Source organism: Mustelus asterias, chromosome 4 (assembly GCF_964213995.1).
Source record: "Mustelus asterias chromosome 4, sMusAst1.hap1.1, whole genome shotgun sequence".
NCBI lineage: Eukaryota > Metazoa > Chordata > Chondrichthyes > Carcharhiniformes > Triakidae > Mustelus > Mustelus asterias.
The window spans coordinates 33,912,781-33,934,367 of record NC_135804.1 but is presented as its reverse complement, the minus strand read 5'-3'; the positions used below and the strand labels follow the sequence as shown (position 1 = coordinate 33,934,367).

General features: G+C 43.1%; 1 protein-coding gene across 8 annotated transcripts in view; it reads left to right on the top strand.

Annotated features, from left to right (window-relative positions):
- The window catches only part of LOC144492602 (nucleotide-binding oligomerization domain-containing protein 1-like), a 48,533-nt gene that overhangs the window by 12,665 nt on the left and 14,281 nt on the right, over positions 1–21,587 (top strand). For 3 of the 8 annotated variants that reach the window (XM_078210798.1, XM_078210799.1, XM_078210800.1), the window contains exons 4-11: positions 1,180–1,284; positions 2,926–3,456; positions 5,588–6,028; positions 11,093–12,830; positions 15,662–15,748; positions 16,590–16,673; positions 17,703–17,786; positions 18,956–19,039. In XM_078210798.1, the coding sequence (XP_078066924.1) occupies positions 1,180–1,284; positions 2,926–3,456; positions 5,588–6,028; positions 11,093–12,830; positions 15,662–15,748; positions 16,590–16,673; positions 17,703–17,786; positions 18,956–19,039 (3,154 nt within the window). Of the gene's footprint in view, positions 1–1,179; positions 1,285–2,925; positions 3,457–5,587; positions 6,029–11,092; positions 13,360–15,661; positions 15,749–16,589; positions 16,674–17,702; positions 17,787–18,955; positions 19,040–21,587 lie in introns of all 8 variants that reach the window. The other 5 variants (XR_013497609.1, XM_078210803.1, XM_078210802.1 and 2 more) reach the window with 5 other exon arrangements.

Below are 21,587 nucleotides of genomic sequence, written 5' to 3'. Positions count from 1 at the left end.
ATACAGGTTGTGCCCAGTGCTTAGCAAGAGCAAGTGCTGCTCAAAATGGTGAAGTAAGCATTAGAACGGACATTAAAACGTACAAGTACATTGCCATTATCTTCCTGACCACAACATTGGCACACATCATATGTCACACTATATATGATTATATAACTTGAGAGTAACTCTTGGCAAGCCAATCATCTTGGGTACTGAGCCTTGGAAACATAGAGCATTGCTTCCATTTCACATCTTCCAGCATTAGTCATCACAAGTCCCAGTTTTATCAGAAGCTATTAGACAGACTTCAGCCTCCAGCTTGGTGGAAGAACCTACTTAGAGTGGCTTGTGTCATGCCACACACCTTGGTCTTCTAATTGTCCCAGGTCCCAATTGCTTTGTGTGTATTTGAGTGACTTTATCAAAGAAGAATGTCAGCATTATAGTGACTTATCCTCCATGGTTTTCAATGACAAATCGGTGTAAGCTGGAGCATTTCTCTTTGGTGCCTCTTTGACCGTTACAGGGTTTGGTCTTGGATCTTACACACAAGCCATAGGAAGCCGATCTGTTGTATGCCTAGGTGTAAGCGTATAAATGTAAGGTTTTAAAAATGTTCCCAAAGCTGTTCTTTTATAATATATTCTCATGTTGTAGTGCTACTTGTCAACATCTGACTTTTATTTTTATCACCATATCCCATTTTTAATATCTTGCCTTAAGGTCCTTAAGGTAGAAAAGGAAAAAAGTACTACAATCTAAATGAGGGCCTGGAGTGTCAGGTGTAGCATATCCTGGGTGCAGAGTGGGACTGGGTAGAATATTGGATCAATAAATAATTATTTTCATCTTGACCTCACAATCTAAATGGTTATGGCACACACTGAACTGTCACAAGTTTCACGTTTCCACTCTAGTTGAAAGAATTCCATTTATGAAGTAGTGAAATACAGGTTTGTTTTAAAATGTCAAAGAATATTCTTTAAGATGGAGACCACTTGATTTTCCAGCTAATGTGTTGGTCGTTTCACTTCATTGTGAATGAAGCAGGAGTTACTGCGTCATTTGTCATTGAAAGGTTCTTTCAATTATTCAGGCGCGATGCTGCCCTGCAAGTAAATTTAAAACTTTTGTTTTAAGCACAGAGAAAGAGCAGTGAACAATCAATAATGCCTCTCTGGTTTTGCATTTGTACAGGATCCAGGGCAAGATCAAGAATATTGCTCACTTTTCTCCTAACTTCTGTGATCACCACAGCTGTTTGCGTTGCAACACTTCTTTTGTACAGCAGTAACAGAAAAGGTGAATAATCACTCTTTTGTCAGCTTGTTTTCGAAATGCTGGTGACTTTGGCAAGGCTTCATTTATTGCCCTGAAAAGACAGTGGTGGTCTGTGTCCTTGAAGCACAGTATTTTATGTGGTTGTGAGGCTGTCGTAAGGTGGAGTATTTCAGGGTATTGACCTTGTGCTGTACAAGCTGCACTTTTTCGTAAGTTCATAAGATATAGGAGCAGAATTAGGCCATTTGGCCCATTGAGTTCGCTCCGCCATTCGATCATGGCTGATAAGCTCCTCGACCCATTTTCCTGCCTTCTCCCCATAACCCTTCAATCCATTACCAATTAAAAATCTGTCTAACTCCTCAAATTTACTCACTGTTCCATCATCCACCGCACTTTGGGGTAGTGAATTCCACAGATTCACAACCCTTTGGGAGAAGTAGTTTCTTCTCAACTCTCCTTTAAATTTTCTACCCCTTATCCTAAGACTATGACCACTCATCCTAGAATGCCCCACAAGAGGAAGCATCCGCTCCACGTCTACCGTATCCATACCTTTTATCATCTTATATACCTCAATTTGATCTCCCCTCATTCTTCTAAATTCCAGAGAGTGTAGGCCTAAACTTTTCAAAAGGGAATTTCACAATCCTGAAGGGCCTAGTGCATGTAAGCACACAACTGTCGAGTACAAAGTGGGGAGACCTGAACATCTGTTTACATTGAGTGCATTTAAAAGTGGCACCTGGTAGTGAGATAGCTGAGATGTTGGGTTGAACCCGGAAATTATTCATCAGGTTCCTGAACCCATCAGTTTTCTCAACCCATGTGCCAGCATTCCAGGAGAGAAATCAGCTTCTGTCCATGGGGATTGACTATTGCCACCCAATCGGATCAGTCACAGGACATCACCTAGCTTCTATTCAAAGATTATGGAACATGAAAATAAATTTAAAATGGCGGGGACATTTAATTTTACATGCTAATCTCTTATGTGGGACTTTGTTGAAAGCCTTCCGAAAGTCCAAATACCCCACATTCACTGGCTCCCCTTCATCAACTCAACTAGTTACATCCTCAAATAATTCCAGTAGATTTGTGGTGATTTCCCTTTCGTCAATCCATGCTGACTCTGTCTAATCCTGCCACTGTTTTCCAAGTGCTCTGCTAGTAAATCTTTTATAATGGACTCTAGCATTTACTCACTACTGATTGGTCTATTATTCCCTGTTTTCTCTTTACTTCCTTTTTAAATAAAGGGGTTACATTAGCTACCCTCCAATCCATAGGAACTGTTCCAGAGTCTATAGAATCTTGGAAGATGACCACCAATGCATCCACTATTTCTAGGGCCACTTCTTTATGTAGTGTGGGATGGAGATTATCAACCCCTGGGGATTTAGCAGTCTTCAAATCCATCAATTTCTCCAACACCGTTTCTGTACTAATGACTATTAGGAGCTGGGAGAGATTGCAAGAACAATGCAGCAAAACTTAAGAAAAAGTGACCATTGACCCGGGGAAGAGAGGGTTTTTACAAAGGAACAAAAAACGTTTGAGATATAAGAAGGAGGAGAAAGGTCACAGTCTAAAGTTGTTGAACTCAATGTTGAGTCCTGAAAGATGCGTAACTGGGTGATTCTGTTTCTCTTTGTTTTTCAGTTGCTCCCAAAGTGACAGACATTGTTAAATCAAACCACCTCCATATGGATGATCCCCTCTCTCTGGTTTGTGCGGTTGATTCTGTTTCTCTTTGTTTTTCAGTTGCTCCCAAAGTGACAGACATTGTTAAATCAAACCACCTCCATATGGATGATCCCCTCTCTCTGGTTTGTGCGGTTCTCTGGTTCAAACCAAAAGCTATCAGTGCCTCTTGGTACAGAGAAGAAGAAGGTAAATCCCAGAGAGTTCTCGTCAGTAAATGGAACAGCACTTCATCATCTATAAGACAACGTGAATTCAGTAGAATAGAAGATTATCAGAGTGAGCAGGAACAAGACAAAACACTGGAAGGAGAACATGACATTGCCATGACTTTGAAAGAACACCAAGGGAGTGGGGCATACAGCTTAATATCTCAGCTTACCATCAGAACTACAGAAGCTACAAACAAGAAGCTGGTGTATTCTTTTGAAGTTCAGCATAATGCTATAAAACAAAGAGTTTCAAAAGTAGTTTTTTTAGAAATCAAAGGTGAGTTGCTGTTATTCTACTGCACGATAAGATCAGAAAAGAAATTAAAGAAAACTAGAATTGTTTTAATCTGTGCCAAAATGATGGGGCATGATTAAATAATAAAAGAGAGATCATTTGACAGTACACAGTTGTGTATATCATAGACTATGCTTTATTGTGTCCAATGTTAGTATATCAGATTAAGCAAATTTATTTGAATTCTTCTTATTATTTTAATAACTACAGGAACAACTACATATTTAGTAACATTTTCCAAAGCACTTCACAGGATTTGACAAGAATGCAGCACTACCTAGAGTGAAGTGGTTTGTTAATACTGTTGGAAGTATCCCTCCTAGTTGGTCATCTTCTCTAAATGGTGCAGCCATTCTGTAAGCCTCCATTATTTCTTCTTCTTCCAGCTCCCTTCTGCCCCTCAATAAGACCATTATGCAGGACCGCGCATCGCGAACCCCATGATAAAGACTCCATAACAGGAGGGTGGGAAAGAAACATTTCCTGCCTAAAGTGCTGATCAGAAGTTTGTACAATCATTTTTACATTATCCAACTGCAATAGATTCTTCTGATTTCTTTATTTAACATCGATGTTTCAAACAGAAATTGTTAATCAGGCAACTAAATTCATGTTTCTACCACTTTGAGGCAAATGAAGTGTAATTCTGATATAAATGATGGAATTTTTGAGACAGCGGCTTTTGCTCTTATTATCCTTTTACTAGTAAACATATAGCACTCTGTGAAAGGCAGGGTCTTCTGTCTGCAGCCAATTCTGCTGGAATTGTGCATGAATTTTAGAATGCCTTACACCTGAAATTCTAGATGTCTACAGTGCAATGGGACCATATTACCCAAATAGTCTAGGTATTCTGGAAGCTTTCTCTTTAACTTTCCAAACAACAAAATATACCCTGTAAATGGTTACTTCTTGACTAAGCGGATTCCAGGTTCAATTCCTGTTGTCTTCAGAATTAGTTTATCTATGGTCTGGTGGGGGTGGGTGTACCAAATTCAACCTCAGCATCTGAGTTGTCTTAAAACCCTTGCTGAAAGTCAGCACGTGTGAATGTCAGATAGGACAGGATCAGCCTCAACTACCACACTGTCTGCTCATACATAAGAAATAGAGCAACAGACAACATTGGTGCCACACAAATGCCAGGCAGTGACCATCACCGGGAAGAGACGCTCTTACCACTGACCCGTGACATTCAATGGTGTTACCATCACTGAATCCCCCACTGTCAATCTCCTTAGGGTTACCATTGACCAAAAATTCAACTGGACTCACCACACTAACACAATGGCTACAAGAGCAGGTCAGAGGCTAGGAATACTGTGGTGAGTAACTCATCTCCTAACTCCCCAAAGCCTGTCCACCATCTACGAATGAATAAAAAAATCCATTGTCAATACTGTCTTTTAAAAAGGAAGAGGAAAGAAACATGGTAGAAGAAAAGGGTAAAATATTATTTCTTCTCCCGCTACCAGTTATGGCGCCGATATTCCACAGGGTTCCTCCAATTTTCCTGCTGTGGGATATTTGGAGATATGGCAGAAGTGGCTATTTATTAATGATTAGCACAATTTTTCCTTGAGTTTCACCTACTCTCTCCTGGAGAACCCAGTAAAAATTCCAGACCCGTGTGTATAAAGTCCTAAACTAACAAATGTGGGTATGACCAACTTTTGGCGTTACCATACTCGTTACATTGCTCAGAATTGGAGGTATCACTCAAAAAGAACGGACATTCCTACTTTGATCTGCACTAACATTTAGCATTTTAGCTCTTAGCAGTAACTTCAGTCAGTGCGTGAAATGTTCATTAGAACAAAGACAAGTAGGAGTTGGTAAAATCAACAATAATACTACCCTTATAAGATTGCTGGGAAAAAGTTGTTTTGGAATGTGCATTACTTAACCTGTAAAAAAGGAGAAAATCATTCGTATTTCAAACCATGATATAAACTTGCCAGACACAACTATTGCAAAACTCTACAGCAGTTGAATTAAGCCATTTATTTTTTTGCTTATACCATCTTATTAGCTACAAAATTTCAAATCTTTTAGACAGTTTTGTTTGATTGACAGTCACTTTTGATTTTAAATGATTTCTTATCATTCTTAGCAGGAGCTTGTGACAGTACTAAGTATTTTCCACCACAAATGAAGCGCGCAGACTGGGCAATCCATGCAATCGAAGAAGGCCGTCGAACTGTGGTGAATTACATCAGTCCCAACATACTTCCACTCCTAAAGCTTTTAATGTGTAAGAGAATAATCTCTGAAGATGACCATGACATAATACAAGAGAAACCAGACGTTGATAAAGGGCGAACCCTTCTCGACATAATGAACCACAAAGGTCAGCAATCATGTGCGGAGTTTCTCGAGGTGTTGCAGGACACCAAAGATCTTTATCCTGGCTTAAGGAAGTTTGTAACAACACTGCTGGAATCCTACATTGACAAAGATGGCAGACCACTTATTGATCTTCTCAATGAAAACCTACCAACTGTTTCATTTGAGGACATCAGTGAAAAAATCCAAATAACCAACTTCCCTGAAGGTAAATGTGATTTGTCAAAGAAAATCTCCTCCATGTAATGAATAGGCATCTCTATGTTTAAGATTTCAGTATCATTAATAGTTTGGACCTATTGATTTGGAAGTTCTTTAATACTGATGGATGGAAAGACAGTTTAAACCCTGATACAGATAATGTAAACTCTGGGTGAAATCTTACCAAACAATGGTAGAGTGTTGTTTCCGCTGAGAAAACCGGCATGTTTATCTCCAGAGAAACTGGTCAGTTTTCTCTCCAGATTTTACGACACTCTGCCAAAAAAAATCACACCACCATACAGGAGGACGGGGCCTCAACACACCAGCAAAGCCTGGTTGCACAGAGATCAGAGTACCATCTTTAAAGGGTGCCCCGATCATGACCTGAATAAATCTCCCCCCCACCCCCAGCCCACCACAGAGGTATCAGGGGCTCCCCTCCCCAGCGCTGATCGAAGTCGACACAACTCCCCCCTCCCAGATCACTGCCCCCACCCCCCGATCATTGGCCTCTTTCAAACCACCCCCCCCCCCCCCACCGCCTCCCCCAAGTCAGAGCTAGTACCCACCAGGCTAGCACTGCCAGGGTGGCATCTTGCAAACCTGGCAGTGCCAGCCAGTGTCAAGGGGCAGTGCCAGAGGGCATTGCCAGGGCACTGTCTGGTCATGTCCCTCTAAGAAGTCTCACAACACCAGGTTAAAGTCCAACAGGTTTATTTGGTAGCAAATACCATAAGCTTTCGGAGCACAGCTCCTTCGTCAGATGGGGTGGATATCTGCCCCAGAGGCTATACTTACCTTTGCACCCCCAGGGAGACCCCCAGGACAGATTCATGTCTAGGTGAAACTCTTGTAAATGTCAGCACGGTGTCAATATCTAGCGAGGGAGTGGGTTAATCATATTGAAATTTATTTAAATCACGTAAAGCAGGTTCACACCCCTTATGGACGAGAACCTGATGACATCGGCCGATGAGGGGTGGGGAAGATCCGAGATCACGATCTCACCGGCGAGATCTGTGACTTGTGGATCTTGAGGCCCCACCAGCATTCCCAGCGATCGACCCCCTCTGTATTGATATTGGAGCAGATTCTTCATGTTTCAGTTTTCCTGAGGTGAGGTGAGACTCCGAGGTGAGTATCTGTTGTTGGGTCTGCAATGATCATGCTTGGTTTAACATCTTCACAAATAAAGGGGGTGATTTTCATCCCCATTTTGGAAGGAGCAGCCATTTCAGGAGGCCTCCAACATCAGCCTCCAGCCAGAGTTGCATGCAAATAATTCATTGAACATCAAATGTCACATTTCTTCATATTCCCCAACAGCCTTTCAACTCCCCATCTGGTTCACCATCTGATCTGGATCATCCACTCACCAGTAACAAATTTCCCACCCCATCAACTTTATTGACATGTGTGTCACCTCGTTTTAGCGAGGCCACAGTTGTGTCTATAGATGTTTCTGTCTTTGGTTTTCAGTCTTAGCTGAATTAGTTTGCCTTCCTGAGGTATTTCTGGGTTACATAGAATCCATGACAGTACATGATACGTTGGAGTCAATGAACCTCTTAGAGAGCAGACTCCTTCTAATTCCATGATTTATTATGTTGCTGTACTCAGGATGCAACAGTTCACTTTCTCTGCTGTAGAGAACTTACACTAATATATACGTCACAGTGGGTGCCATTTTCCGGTGCTGTCCACCTTGGGACGAAATTCCTGCCCAAAGTCAATGCACCTTTTGCTGGCCTGTTAAAATTTTCCATCCTGCACACGGTGATTCTCGTGGCGTCAGGACTGGAAATTCCCACCCAGAGGCCAGAATTTTTCAGCCCCCTGCAACCCCCTCCAATCCCCCCCCCATCCCTGTGGCGGGTTCCCCTGGGGAGGATACGGTCAAGCATTTACACATCCATTGGCTGTGGCATGACTGGCTGGAGGGGTTGGAATATTCCAGCTATAATGTTTGAATCATAGGACCATACAGTGCAAAAGAGGCCCTACAGCACATTAAGTCTGCACTGACACATAGGAAACACCTGACATCCCACCTAATCCCATTTATTAGCACTTGACCTTGAATCTTATGACGTGCCAAGTGCTCATAGAATCCTCGAATTATAGACTCCTATGATGCAGAAGGAGGCCATTTGGCCGAGCGAGTCTGCACTGACCACAATCCCACCCAGGCCCTACTCCCATAACACCATGTAGTTACTCTAGCTAGTCCCCCTGACACTAAGGGGCAATTTAGCATGGCCGATCCACCTAACCCGCACATCTTTGAGCTGTGTGAGGAAACCAGAGTACCCGGAGGAAACCCACGTGGACACGGAAGAATGTGCAAACTCCACACAGACACAGTGGGCCTGATGTTACCATTTTCATTCTAAGTGCTGAATCTGGGCGTAATTCAGATCTGACTTGGAAATCTGCTTTCAGGCGCCCCCATTAGCAATCAGCCTGGAAAAAAAATTGTGGGTCCCATTCACGCTGTGGGCACCCGATTGCACCCGAAACAATCGGAGCTCTGAACTGCGCATGCGCAGTTAGAAAAAAATTTGAAAAAACGTGCCCGTGTCAAATCGCTCCCGGGCCGCAAAAGCGGAGAAAGCGGCCCGGGAGCGAAAAGCGGGAGCGATGGTCCCCACAGATATCATTGTCCCCCTTATCATAGAATCATAGAATCCCTACAGTGCAGAAGGAGGCCATTCGGCCCATCGAGTCTGCACCGACCACAATCCCACCCAGGCCCTACCCCCACATATTTACCCGCTAATCCCTCTAACCTACGCATCTCAGGACTCTAAGGGGCAATTTTTAACCTGGCCAATCAACCTAACCTGCACATCTTTGGACTGTGGGAGGAAACCGGAGCACCCGGAGGAAACCCACGCAGACACGAGGAGAATGTGCAAACTCCACACAGACAGTGACCCGAGCCGGGAATTGAACCCGGGACCCTGGAGCTGTGAAGCAGCAGTGCTAACTACTGTGCTACCGTGCCGCCCTTATCCATCCGCTCTCCCCCACCACCAGACAACGATTGGCCCTCCCCCCCCCACCAGACAACGATCAGGCCTCCCCGCCCTCCCACCAGACAATGATCGCCCCACCCCCCAAACCAGGCAACGATCGGCCCTAGCCCCCCACCAGACAACGACCGGGCCTCCCTCCCCCAAGAGATACATCTGACCCGCCGCCGTTGGAAACTCTGAACTCGCTCTTCAGCAGCTGGAACGTCCAAAACAGACTTTTATTTAGCAGGTTCATTTCGGCGCGATTCCGGATCGGCGAACATGGTGGTAAAGGGGGAAATGCTGATAAAGTTGAGCGGGCAGTTCATTAATTCAATTGAAATACATGCAAATACATTTAAATCGCCGTTGCGCCCGTTTCGGCCGCGAAGCGGATCGTGGCCATTCCTGGATTTTGGTAAAGTGACCATCTGCGCGGGCACGGATTGTGTTAATGGCCTCACACCCGACTTTACCACATTCGGGCGCCGCACAATGGTAAAATAGGGCACAGTAAGTAGTCTCACAGCAACAGGTTAAAGTCCAACAGTTTTATTTGGTAGCTGCCAAATAAACCTGTTGGACTTTAACCTGGTGTTGTGAGACTACTTACTGTGCCTATCCCAGTCCCACACCAGCAACTCCACATCATGTCCACACACACAGTGACCAAAGCCAGGAGGCAGCAGGGCTAACCACTGTGCCACCGTGCCACTCTTGGTACCATCCAGATACTTTTTAAAAGGATGTGAGGCAACCCACCTCTAGCACCCTCCCAGGTAGCGCATTCTAGACCATCACCACCCTCTGGGTAAAAAAAAGTTTCTCCTCACATCCCCCCCCTAAACCTCCTGTCCTCATCTTGAACCTATGTCCCCTCATGACTAACCCTTCAAATAAGGGGAACTGCTACTCCTTAACCACCCTGTCCATGCCCCTCATAATCTTGTACACCTCGATCAGGTCGCCCCTCAGTCTTCTCTGCTCCAATGAAAACAGCCCAAGCCTATCCAACTTCTCTTCATAACATAAATGTTCCATCCCAGGCATCATCCTGGTGAATCTCCTCTGCATCCCCTCCAGTGCAATCACATCCTTTCTATAATGGTTCATGTAGCATTGTTAACTCATTTGTTAAAAATAAAAATATACCTTAAAGAATAGGTTTTACACCAGATTTGCAGAATGTGCATTAAAAATGAACCCATAATTATATCCAAGATATTAGGCAGAGATTTCATTTTTATTTAAAGCCTTGACACTCTCAGAATCTTGCAAGGAATTTGAACAAAGTGGAATTTTTATTTTTCTTGAAGGCAAAGCAGGTTTAACTTCATGAATGATATGTGAACTGTGGTGCGAGGTGAAATTAATCATACTATTCTAAGTATAATAATTTTTAAGTCATGCAAAACATTACATGTTTGCTACATTCAGGAAGCATCCAGAGGTTGTGCTACTTTACAGGTGATCACGCAACTGCATTTTGTGCCTTGGCAATATTATGGGACAATCAAGCTGTCAAATACTCCTGCCAGCTGATTTTAATAATATGCTATATTTACTACTTAGTAGAATGGAATAAATTAAAATTTGAATCTGCCTGCTGTTGTTACCTTCATGTATTTTTACAAGAGACATTTGAATTCTTAAAATGAACTGCACTTTCTCAGATGGCTCATATTCCTTTATATACACAGTGAAACCTCCATTGCCCAGGTTCTTAGTATTTGCCTTCCAGATAAGCCTTTATTGTCATGGGGCAAAGCCTTACAACAGATGTCCCATTTCATCGAACACAAACGCCATTCTCCTGGGTTTGATATAAATCAATCTCATAGACCAAAGAAACATTACATTTGTTTTCTGTGATTTGGATCGTACTTGTTTTCATTTTGTGCCTGTTGTATTAATTTATCACATGTGTAACGTCCCAAATCTGGTGGCACAGGGGTATGTGTCATGCTGTGTAATTCACTGAGGAGCCCTGCTCATGATGGTAGAAAATGTGGGCTCCACTGTGGCTCATTACTTTCCTCTTGTAATTACAGAAATCTCTGAAGCGGTGGCCACACATAAATGCACATTGCAAGCACAGATGGAGAGAATCAAACCGTACTTTGTATTTGATAACAGCAGACCATTGCTGCAGGAACGTTTCACCAGCCTCGTCATTCTCAATGTGCGAGAAAGGAATAAAACTGAACATGAACTCCTGCAACACAGAGACTACACGGCATGTGAGCGGATAGACATAAAACAGCTTCTGTCGCCATCTGCACCTGGGGAAAAGCCGCCCCGAGTCACTCTCGTGCAAGGAGTGGCAGGCATCGGCAAAAGCGTTACGATGCAGAAGCTTGCTCACAGTTGGGCCTGTGGAATGATTTATACTGGATTTTATGTACTGCTTTATTTCAGTTTTCGGGAGTTAAACACAATCAAGGAAAAAATTAGCCTGACTGAACTTATAGTACAGAGCTACCCTCATCTGAGAGCGTCGTGCGATAAGATACTGGAATTTCCTCGCAGGATCCTGTTTTTATTTGACGGATTGGATGAATTCAAATTGCCTCTTGAATTTAACAGTCGCTCAGTTGTCGACCGGTCCATTGCTCAACATATTAACAGTTTAATTGTAAATATCATAAAGGGAAACCTACTTCCTGAGGCAACTGTCCTTATTACATCTCGCCCAACCACTATTGATTTAGATCACAAAACATATTTTAATCGATGTGCTGAGATTTTAGGATTTTCCACAAAGGAAATTGATGCATACTTTTTGAAGTGCCTCAAAGATAAAAAAGTTGCTGATTATGTCTTTCGAACAGTGAAGAGCATCGATTCTTTGTTTGGACTTTGCTATGTTCCTGCATTCTGTGACATCCTGTGTTTCTACCTCCACAAGTCCTTCCACTGTAAAGGCAAGTGGTCTCAGATCTCTTCCTTTCCAAGGACAATCACGGATTTGTTCCTCAGATTCACCAAGTGTTTGCTGGTCTGTGGCAGTGGTGAGGAAGAAGACCCTGAGTCCTTCTGCATTGAAGACGACAAAGACAAGAATGAAATCATTAAATTGGCACAAATTGCGTGGGACGGAATCATCAATAAAACAATAATATTCTCAGCAAAAGACATTGAAAGGAACCTCGCCCAAAACCCCCCGGATAAAAAATCCTTCTGGAAGAAAATTCTCACCAAAGAGAGTCTGAAGATGATGCAATCCCACATTTGGCAGTTTTTCCATCTGACACATCAGGAGTTTTTTGCCGCACTCTATTGCGTTTCTGCAAATGAGCCCGGTATGGATCATGTGCATAAAGCCTTCAGTTCAAAGAGCAATGTGTTTGAGATTGTGCTGAGATTCACTGCTGGCCTGGTCTCTCACAGCAACAGGAAACTTGTGAAACAGTTGATGCCTCAACATCAACTGAAAGAAGCGGAAGTCCTCGATGCCATCAAGAATGTGGCTGCAGTCGAAGTTCCAAAAGAAGACACGATAACTCCTGAAAATATTACAAAATATACCGTTCACAAAAGACAAAAGCTAACTGCCTCGCATTGTCTCTATGAAGCAGCAAATGAAAGTTTAACGCAACTTGTTACCTCCCAAACCAGTGATGTAGTAAATTTTTCTTACATTTCTTTGAATGTGACTGACTGCACAGCAATCGCAAACCTTCTTTCTTACTATCCAACTATTGAAACATTGGAATTAGATGGATGTAAAGCCGGAGCTTCTGGCTTCCAAAGACTGGAGTGTATTTTCTCAAGAGTCAAGATATTGAGGTATTAAAACTATTTTTAGACATGAATTAGAAGTTACAGAAATGCTCTGGAATTTTGGTGGATCAGCAACCGTGCCTTTTAAAGATAAATCTACTGATGTAAATATATTTATTCCCCTATAGACTGTCAGTCAGACAGATGAGTCTTATGCTTTGCACTTAAATATTACTTATTAGTGTCACAAGTAGTCTTACGTTAACACTGCAATGAAGTTACTGTGAAAATCCCCTAGTCGCCACACTCCGGCGCCTGTTCGGGTACACTGAAGGAGAATTTAGCATGGCCAATGCACCTAACCAGCGAGTCTTTCGGACTGTGGGAGGAAACTGGAGGAAACCCATGCTGACATGGGGAGGACGTGCAGACTCCACACAGACAGTGACTCAAGCCGGGAATTGAACCCGGGTCCTTGGCACTGTGAGGCAGCAGCGCTAACCGCTGAGCCACCGTGCCACCCTATGATACTATCTGCACACATGGCTATAATATATCTTAAGGTTACTTTTTGACTTTCAAGTGGAGTTGTCTGGTAAGTGATTCATTTATACTGTGGCTAATATTTCAAATCTTTACTTATAATTCATATATTTTAGCCTGAACTTTATTAAAACAGCAAAAACACTGAACATGAGAAAATGAATATTTGATCATATATATGAGTTTAATTTGTAATTAATCACAGCATTAGAGAAAAATGAGCCAATGTAAGTCAAAGAGCAGGAGGATAATGGCTGACATGTCAGTCACATGCCTGACACCAGACTCTCGAAGTAACTGCTCCATCTCCATGATGAACAATAATCTCCCAGGACCAAAACAGAAACGCGTTAAAGCCTGGGATTAGTGCGCCTTTATTGGTAGTTATTATCGGTGCAGACTCAATGGGCCGAAGGACCTTTTCTATGCTGTAAGACTCTATGATTTGCTAGCAGGTCACTCACCAGCAGGCCACATGAACACCTTTAGTTTAAAATGCTTAGATAGTTATTGTAGTTACTTGCTATGACTAGCTATTGAAAGTTTGGGTCTTGCCTAAGATATTTTTTTCCAGCACAGTGATGTTGGCCACTCAATGTGATGTCAGCTGTTGCTAGGAGTTGGCACTGTCACCTCTGAGTGAGATTTGATTTGAGCACGCATTTCAGGATGGCATTCTGCTACAGTACTGACAGAATCATGCACTGTTGGAGGTGCTATCTTCTGGATCGGATGTTAAACTAGGGGCCTGTCAACAATCTCAAGTGGATGTTGATGACCCATCATACTATTTAGAGGATAGTATGGCTTTAAAGCGTTTCTGTTTTGGTCCTGGGAGATTATTGTTTATCATGGAGATGGAGCAGTTACTTCAAGAGTCTGGTGTCAGGCATGTGACTGACATGTCAGCCATTATCCTCCTGCTCTTTGACCTAAATTGGCTCATTTTTCACTAATGCTGTGATTTATTACAAATTAACCTCATATATATGATCAAATATTCATTGGCGTTCTGGCCAATTATTATCTCTCAGCCACCATTACTAAAACAAGTTATCTGGTCATTATCTTAGTATTGTTGTCTGTGGGAACTTGATGTGTTCAAATTCGCTGTCACATTTTCTACATTACAACACTCGAAAAGCACTTCATTGGCTGGAAAACTTGAGGCATTGTCATGGAGAATGTACTAGTTGGCCGTGACTGACAGATAACTGACGAGCATTGTTTGAGAGTTAAAACAGGCAGCTTGACCCTGATTGGTCAAGGCATTGTCCTGGGAAATGAATCAGCTAATGGTTGTCATTAATTGTGTCTAGCTGAAACAGGCACAATGTGTTTACATGTTCTTTCTGTCTGTAAAGAACAGGGTCCTGTGTGTTAATATATGGAGCATTCAGTACATGCAAATGCACCACATTGCGAGCAAAATGGACAATTTTAAGATTGTCACTCAACTCTTGCCAGAGTCCACTTGCCAACCAATCAGTACTCTCTTCTCATACAGTATAAATTGTTGTTCTCTCCTTATACTGGTACTCTTACAAAATGTTCTGATGAATGCAAGACAAAAAGTTTCAACATGTTTCTTTTTTCAGCATAACCTCTCAAACTTCCTATAAGCCCTCCTGCAAATTCTATACTTCTACCTTTAAATTCTTGAGCATTTCTCCATTCCCTCACCCCATCATTGGCAAAGGTGCATTTAGCTCCCATGTTTTGGATTAATGTTCTTAAACCCTTTGCCCTATCCAGCCCCTCTCCTAAAAAATCTTACTTCCAGGACCCAGTCATTGGCCATCCCTCTAATATCGCCTCCTTTTGCTCATCATCGAGTTTTCCCTTATGCCTTTGTTAAGTGTATTTGAATATTCATCTATGTTAAAGCTGCTATACATGTTGTTGTTAAGTGTGAATAAGAGACAATGGCCAGACCTTCTTGGCCATTCCTGCTGGCGGGATCTTCCAGTCCTGCCAATGACACACACCCCCCCCCCCCCCCCGAATTTCATTGTGGCGAGGGGTACATTCAGTGGGAAACTCCATTAAAAACCGTACATTCCGCCCAATACGAAACTCTGGTTTAGTTTAGTCTCGCTCCTTCTTCAGGAAGGAGCAGCGCTCCGAAAGCTCATGATTCCAAATAAACCTGTTGGACTTTAACCTGGTGTTTTGAGGCTTCTTACTGTGCCCACCTCAGTCCAATGCCGACATCTCCACATCACCTGTTTAGTATGTGAGAATATGCTAGCACAACTTAAATTGAATAATTATAGCTCTGCAAATAACTTCAAAAATACATTCGGCATTTACAAAGGCAGAACTAACAAAAAGATATATGTTTTAATTTACAGTTTAGAGGGGAACATGCTGGAGGATGAAGGAGCAGAGATCATTGCAAATGCACTCAAAAGCGAAAGGTGTAGAATAGAAATCTTAAGGTAAAATTCCAACTGCTCCACTTTTGTACACCACATTATTAAACTGGCATCGCAATAAGATTAAAGATGAACTACAAGTTTTGGTTAAGTACAAAAAATATAGAGAAAAGATTGAAACTTGGTTGAAAAAATATTTTTAGGGCTAAAATTCTCATCCCAAGAGTGATAAAGTTTGTTATGAGCTCTTTCTTCCAACTGTTATATCATACAAAGATGTTTGAAGATTCATAACGTTTGTACTTTATAAAATTGTGAAAATTGTATTTTACTGTGACTGTCTGAAAAATCAACCTGATAAAAAAAAATGATGAATAATATCATTTTCTGTTGTTAATTAATTTAGCTTTTTTTGTTTATATACTGACTGCAAATACCATAATGGGGAAAGGGGGCTCATTAAAAGTTAATGATGCTAAATATGTGGAGTAGCAGAAACGTAGTAATTAAATTCTAGAATTTTCAATGATTACGATGTCGATCGTGTGTGTGTTTTGGTGTGCTAACTATTCCAAGCCAGTTTTCTAACAGCATCGTATTCCTGGTGCTCATGACAAGCAGTGGAATATATATGACACGCAATGAAATGAACTCTGTTTAACACATGAAAATAGCTACTTTCTATTCAGTCTCTATTGTAAGAACCTGCATTTTATTTACTGCAGTAAATAATTCCCCATAAGCCATGCAAAAATGATAACTAATCAGGAATAGTTCCAAACCAATTATCATTAAATCAGAAACTACAATTGAGATGATTGAGTGTCTGCACATAATATCTGGTTATCTCTAACTTCAAGGCCAGACATATGATACAATGACTGAATATCTGGAATCTTCACAGGTTGAAGCACAACTCCATAAGGGAGAAAGGAGCAGCCCAGATAGCTGAAGCGTTGAAAACAAACAGCAGTCTGAAAACATTGGGGTATGTATTTTACATTGGCCAGGGCACTATTTGTTGCCCGTCCCTGCCCTTGAATTAAGTGGCTTGCTAAGCCATTTCAGAGGACAGTTAAGAGCCAGACCAGGTAAGAATGGCTGATTTCCTTCCATTTGCAAACCAGATGGGTTTTTACGACAATGGTTTCATGGCCTTTATTGCAAAGGGGTTGGAGTTTAAAAATAGGGAGGTTTTGTTGCAATTGTACAGGGTGTTGGTGAGGTCTCACCTGGAATATGGTGTACAGTTTTGGTTCCCTTATCTAAAAACAGATATAGTAGCATTGGAGGCAGAGCAAAGGAGATTCACCAGGCTAGTTCCTGGGATGAGGAGGTTGTCCTATCAAGAGAGATTAAATAGTCTGGGTCTGTATTCCTTGGAGTTTAGAAGAGTGAGGAGTGAACTTATTCAAACATACAAGATCCTGAGTGGGCTTGACAGGGTAGATGGTTTCACTAGTGGGAGAGTCTCAAACAAGGGGACATGGCTACAAGATAAAGGGCTGGTCATTTAAAAGTGAGGTGTGTAGAAATTTCTTCGTGCAGATATAACAGAATTCTCTGCCCCAAAGGGTGGTAGAGGCTGGATCATTAGAAATATTTTAAGTGAAGATGAATAAATATTTGATAGATCAAGGAATAGAGGGCTATGGGGAAATGGCACAGAAAAGGAGTTGAGGCCGGCATAGATCAGCCATGATCATATTGAATGACAGGGCAGAGCTTGAAGGGCCTGGTGGCCTGGTCCTGCTTCTCTTTCTTGTTTTCATCTTAGACTTTTAATTCCAAATTTTTATTGAATTCAAATTTCACTATCTGTCGTGGTGGGATTACGAACCTCGGTCTCTGGATTACTAGTCCAGTGACAGTACCACTGTGCCACAGGCTCTCCTTAATCTGGCAAATTAGAATGCTTATCAAACTTGCAGGAAAAAAATGATTTTGCTACACTGCTGTTGTGATGACTGCAATGCTTAGTTCTCTTCCCTAAAATAAATCTCTTTATTTTCTCCAGATTAAGAGCAAATACTATCAGAACCAAAGGTGCCCATTCAATAGCTAAAGCGCTGGAGATCAATACAACATTGCGAGTTTTCGGGTATGTTCTTTAGCCTATGGATAAAAACAAATTCTGAGCAGTACTTTGCTATATTACTGAATCTCGGAGTTGCACTGTTTGCTTTGACGTCTGCACAGTGGTTCCTCATATTGATCAGCAGGATCTGTATGCTCGTTAAAGTGTTAACATTTTTACTTGTGCATTTTATTAATTGTATTTTAATAAACCTAAGATAAACACTTATATCACCCAGCTGTAACTAGAGACACAATCGTCTCATATTTGTTCACAAACAAAAGGTCTGTGAGGTGTGCTGTGTCACCACCTTGTAATGGATTTAACATGCTGCAAAGCAAATGACAACCACTGCTGGAACAATTCTTGAACTTTCCATAGGCTAGCAGTTCCCACTGTTGTACCTGTTAATCTCAGATACTTTCAACCAGTTTACTTACTCCAAGGTTTTACCCCGGTGCCCTTATTTGCAAGGTGGACAAAGGACAAACACAAGTAAAGATTCAACAAGTTTATTAAATAACACTATTAACCCTTAAATTACCCACATAAAACCAGAGGATACCCCAGCAGATTCAAGTATACTACCCGTAAAGATGGTTTGGTTAAACTGCAGGCCCGATTCTCTGAGTCCCCTTGGTCTGTCGTCACGAAGGTGAGTCTCGATGGCCGCTTCTTCCTTCCTTCCTTGTCTGGTCAGTCTTCCGAATGATCACGGCTGTCTCCCCTGTCAAGTCTTCGCTGCTGTGTGCCTTTGAGTGTGTCCCTTTATCCCCAGCCTGCTTGCCTTTCCAGAAACTTCTCTGGCTTCTGGCCAATGAGGTCCCAGGAGGGGGTTCCAATACCCAGTGGGTTTCTTGATGTCTGCCTGACAGGACACCAGGGTCCACCCCCCAGGTGTCCATCTCCATGTTGTTAAACTTGTTATCAGGTAAGGTTTCTACAGGATCTCTTGGTGACAGAAAGTCTGGCCCGATCTGGACTTCTAACAATAGACCGATGCATTTCAATGAGGTGCCATGATCTCCTGCTAAGTCTCAAGTAGAGTGTAACGTCAACTCTTTTCTCTCCTTACAGATGCTGCCAGACCTGCTGAGATTTTCCAGCATTTTCTCTTTTGGTTTCAGATTCCACCATCCGCAGTAACTTGCTTTTATCCAGTTATTAAAATATAAGTCTTTGTCCTACTTCAGCTTACAGTTCAACAAGATTGGGGACGAAGGTGCAAAGTACATGGCACAAGCAATAAAAACAAATCGCAGCTTGGTTGAATTAAGGTAAGTGCTGAAATCTAAACTCACAAAAGAATCTTTTCTCCAATCCCACCTCCCCCCATGCACAATTATATTCATATTGGAACTTTTGAGTTTGATTTCACAAATAGTGTTATGTGGTTAATGCATTAGCAGTTGCCTGGCTGCTCATAAGCAGACCTTGGCTGATTTTTGCAATGAGCTTCAGCTGGTATTTAATGGAGGTGGCAAGGGTCTCACCCACCACTTGGAGAGCCAGTCAGGCACTTGACCGTGCCTGCAGTCAAGGATGCCAGGGGCAGACGTCCTGCCCGCCAAGAGCTGCCAGCCAATATGAGGCCAGCAACACCTATTGTTCAGCAGCACCACCAGGGAGATGGTGGCTGCTGCTGGTACTGCACCCAAACAAGACCTAAGATCAACCAAGGGTTCCAGCCAAAGGTAAGTGATGGTGGGTGGGCGAGTGCAAGGGAGTGGGCGAGAGCAAGGGCAAGAGGCTGGCTCAGCCAGATACCGTTGCTTTTGAAAGAGGGACCCTCCTGGATGTCCACAAACAATCCCGAAGGGTTTGCTTTCCAGACTTCCTGCGTGGCGAGGCCCGATCTACCAGTGGGTGAATACCAGTAGCAGGGGGATAAAACCTTTAAAAGTGGGCATTTATTTGCCCACTAAGGGCCTCAGTTGATGGTGGGGCAGGGAACGCTATCCACAAGCCTTCTTGCCATGGACTCGATCAGGGCGCAGGTGGCAGGAACCCCAACTCCCACTCTCCCTGCTATCCCGTAACCAAACTCACCAAAGGGTTGGACATTAAATTCCACCCAAGCTCCCAGCAACTACTGCAGCTGGCCTTGAAATTATCCAGAGAGGAGCAGGAAGTTGCAGGAAGGAAGAAGAGTCAGTGTAATAAAGTAAGGTTTACAAGGTGACCATTGAAGTTAAGTGGTTGCACATGGATGGAATAAATTGCAAGTAGGATTTAATTCTGTGCCTGAGTTGTGACTGGGTTCATTGTGTACTTTCTTCCACGCTCATGATTTTATTGCTGACTGTTCTAAAATTACATTCAGGTTTTTGATTCACTTTCCTCTAAGTCTTGATGATTCTGCTGAAGAACCCCTGTCCATTACTCCGGTCTGTAAACTCTTCTACGTCAGTTGGATCTTCCATTCTCTTGATTCCAATATGAGTTGGGTATTCCTCTGTCTCCCCGAAATGTGCGCCACCAAACTCATCTTTGCTCTTTGACACCACCTCACCAACCTCAAGTCCGAAAGACGTGCTGGTTAGGTGCACTGGCCATGCTAAATTCTCCCTCAGGGTACCTGAACAGGCGCCGGAATGTCGCGACGAGGGGATTTTCACAGTAACTTCACCACAGTGTTAACGTAAGCTACTTGTGACACTAATAAATAAACTCTCACACGCCATTCATCATTCTGGGAAATTTCCTCATGTTCATCCTCTCCCTCAGATAGCAACCAATCTTACTTTCCAAGTACAACTCTCTTTCCCTTACTGATGTGATTTGTTATGTTGTGTGAGCTGTTGTTTAATCTCAATTTAGCCATCGCTCTGAGAGTTCCAAATTTATCTTTGAAAATGTGGCTTACAAGATCTTTGAACATCTCCAAAACTTTTGACAAGGTTCACTTCTAAGTTATCATCACATGGCTTTGTGTCAATGATACATTTTTGGCCAGATAACTTCCTCTCAAAACATTCCATTGGTGCAGTAGTTGGTAGCTTAGTGGGCGATTCTCCCAAAAGTGCTGAATTGGCGAGAAAACTGGCCTAGATCACGACTGTTTTTTCAGTGCAACTTCAGATCTGAATCTCCCCACTCTGTGCAATGCAGAGGTCCCAGTCGTGAATATCATTAAAAACCCGGGGGGAGGCGGGGACAGAGGCTGACAGCTCTGGAACTCTGCGCATGCACAGTGGCCCCGATCTGTCAGTCTTCCCATTTGCTGGCCAGCTCAATTGCCCGATCGTGGCATCCAATGACAATTCCCGGGCCGGCCCCGACCCCTCCCCCTGTCCCGGAGTGCCCCGATCTCCAGGCTCCCCTCCCCAGCAGTGGCGATCCCCCCACACCACAGCAGACCATCTTCTCCCCCCCCCCCCCCTCAGCAGACTGATCCCCATGCAGAGTGGCAGCGGGACCCCCACCCCCACCGATCGCCCCCTCGGCCCTGCCCACAATAGACCCCACCCCCTTGGCACTGCCCGTTGTCCACTGGGCAGTGTCAAGGTGCTCCCTGGGCAATGGCACTTTGCCCCTTGGGCAGTGCTAGGGAGCACAGGCTGGCACTGCCAGGGTGCCCATGCCCAGGGGCCACCACCCCCACCGCCCAACCCCCTGGGGGGCCCCGATTGCCCCCCTTCACTCCAGCGGGGTCTTCTGCTCATTCTCCGAATGTAAGGAGCTACTCTAAACCCCACTGGAGTAGGGTGGGAGATGCTATCGAGCCCGGCATGTTCCGTGCCCGGCCCGATAATGACATTTAAAATAGATTAAAAATACATTTTAAACAGATTAAAATCACTTACTTCTCTTCCCGCCGGTTTC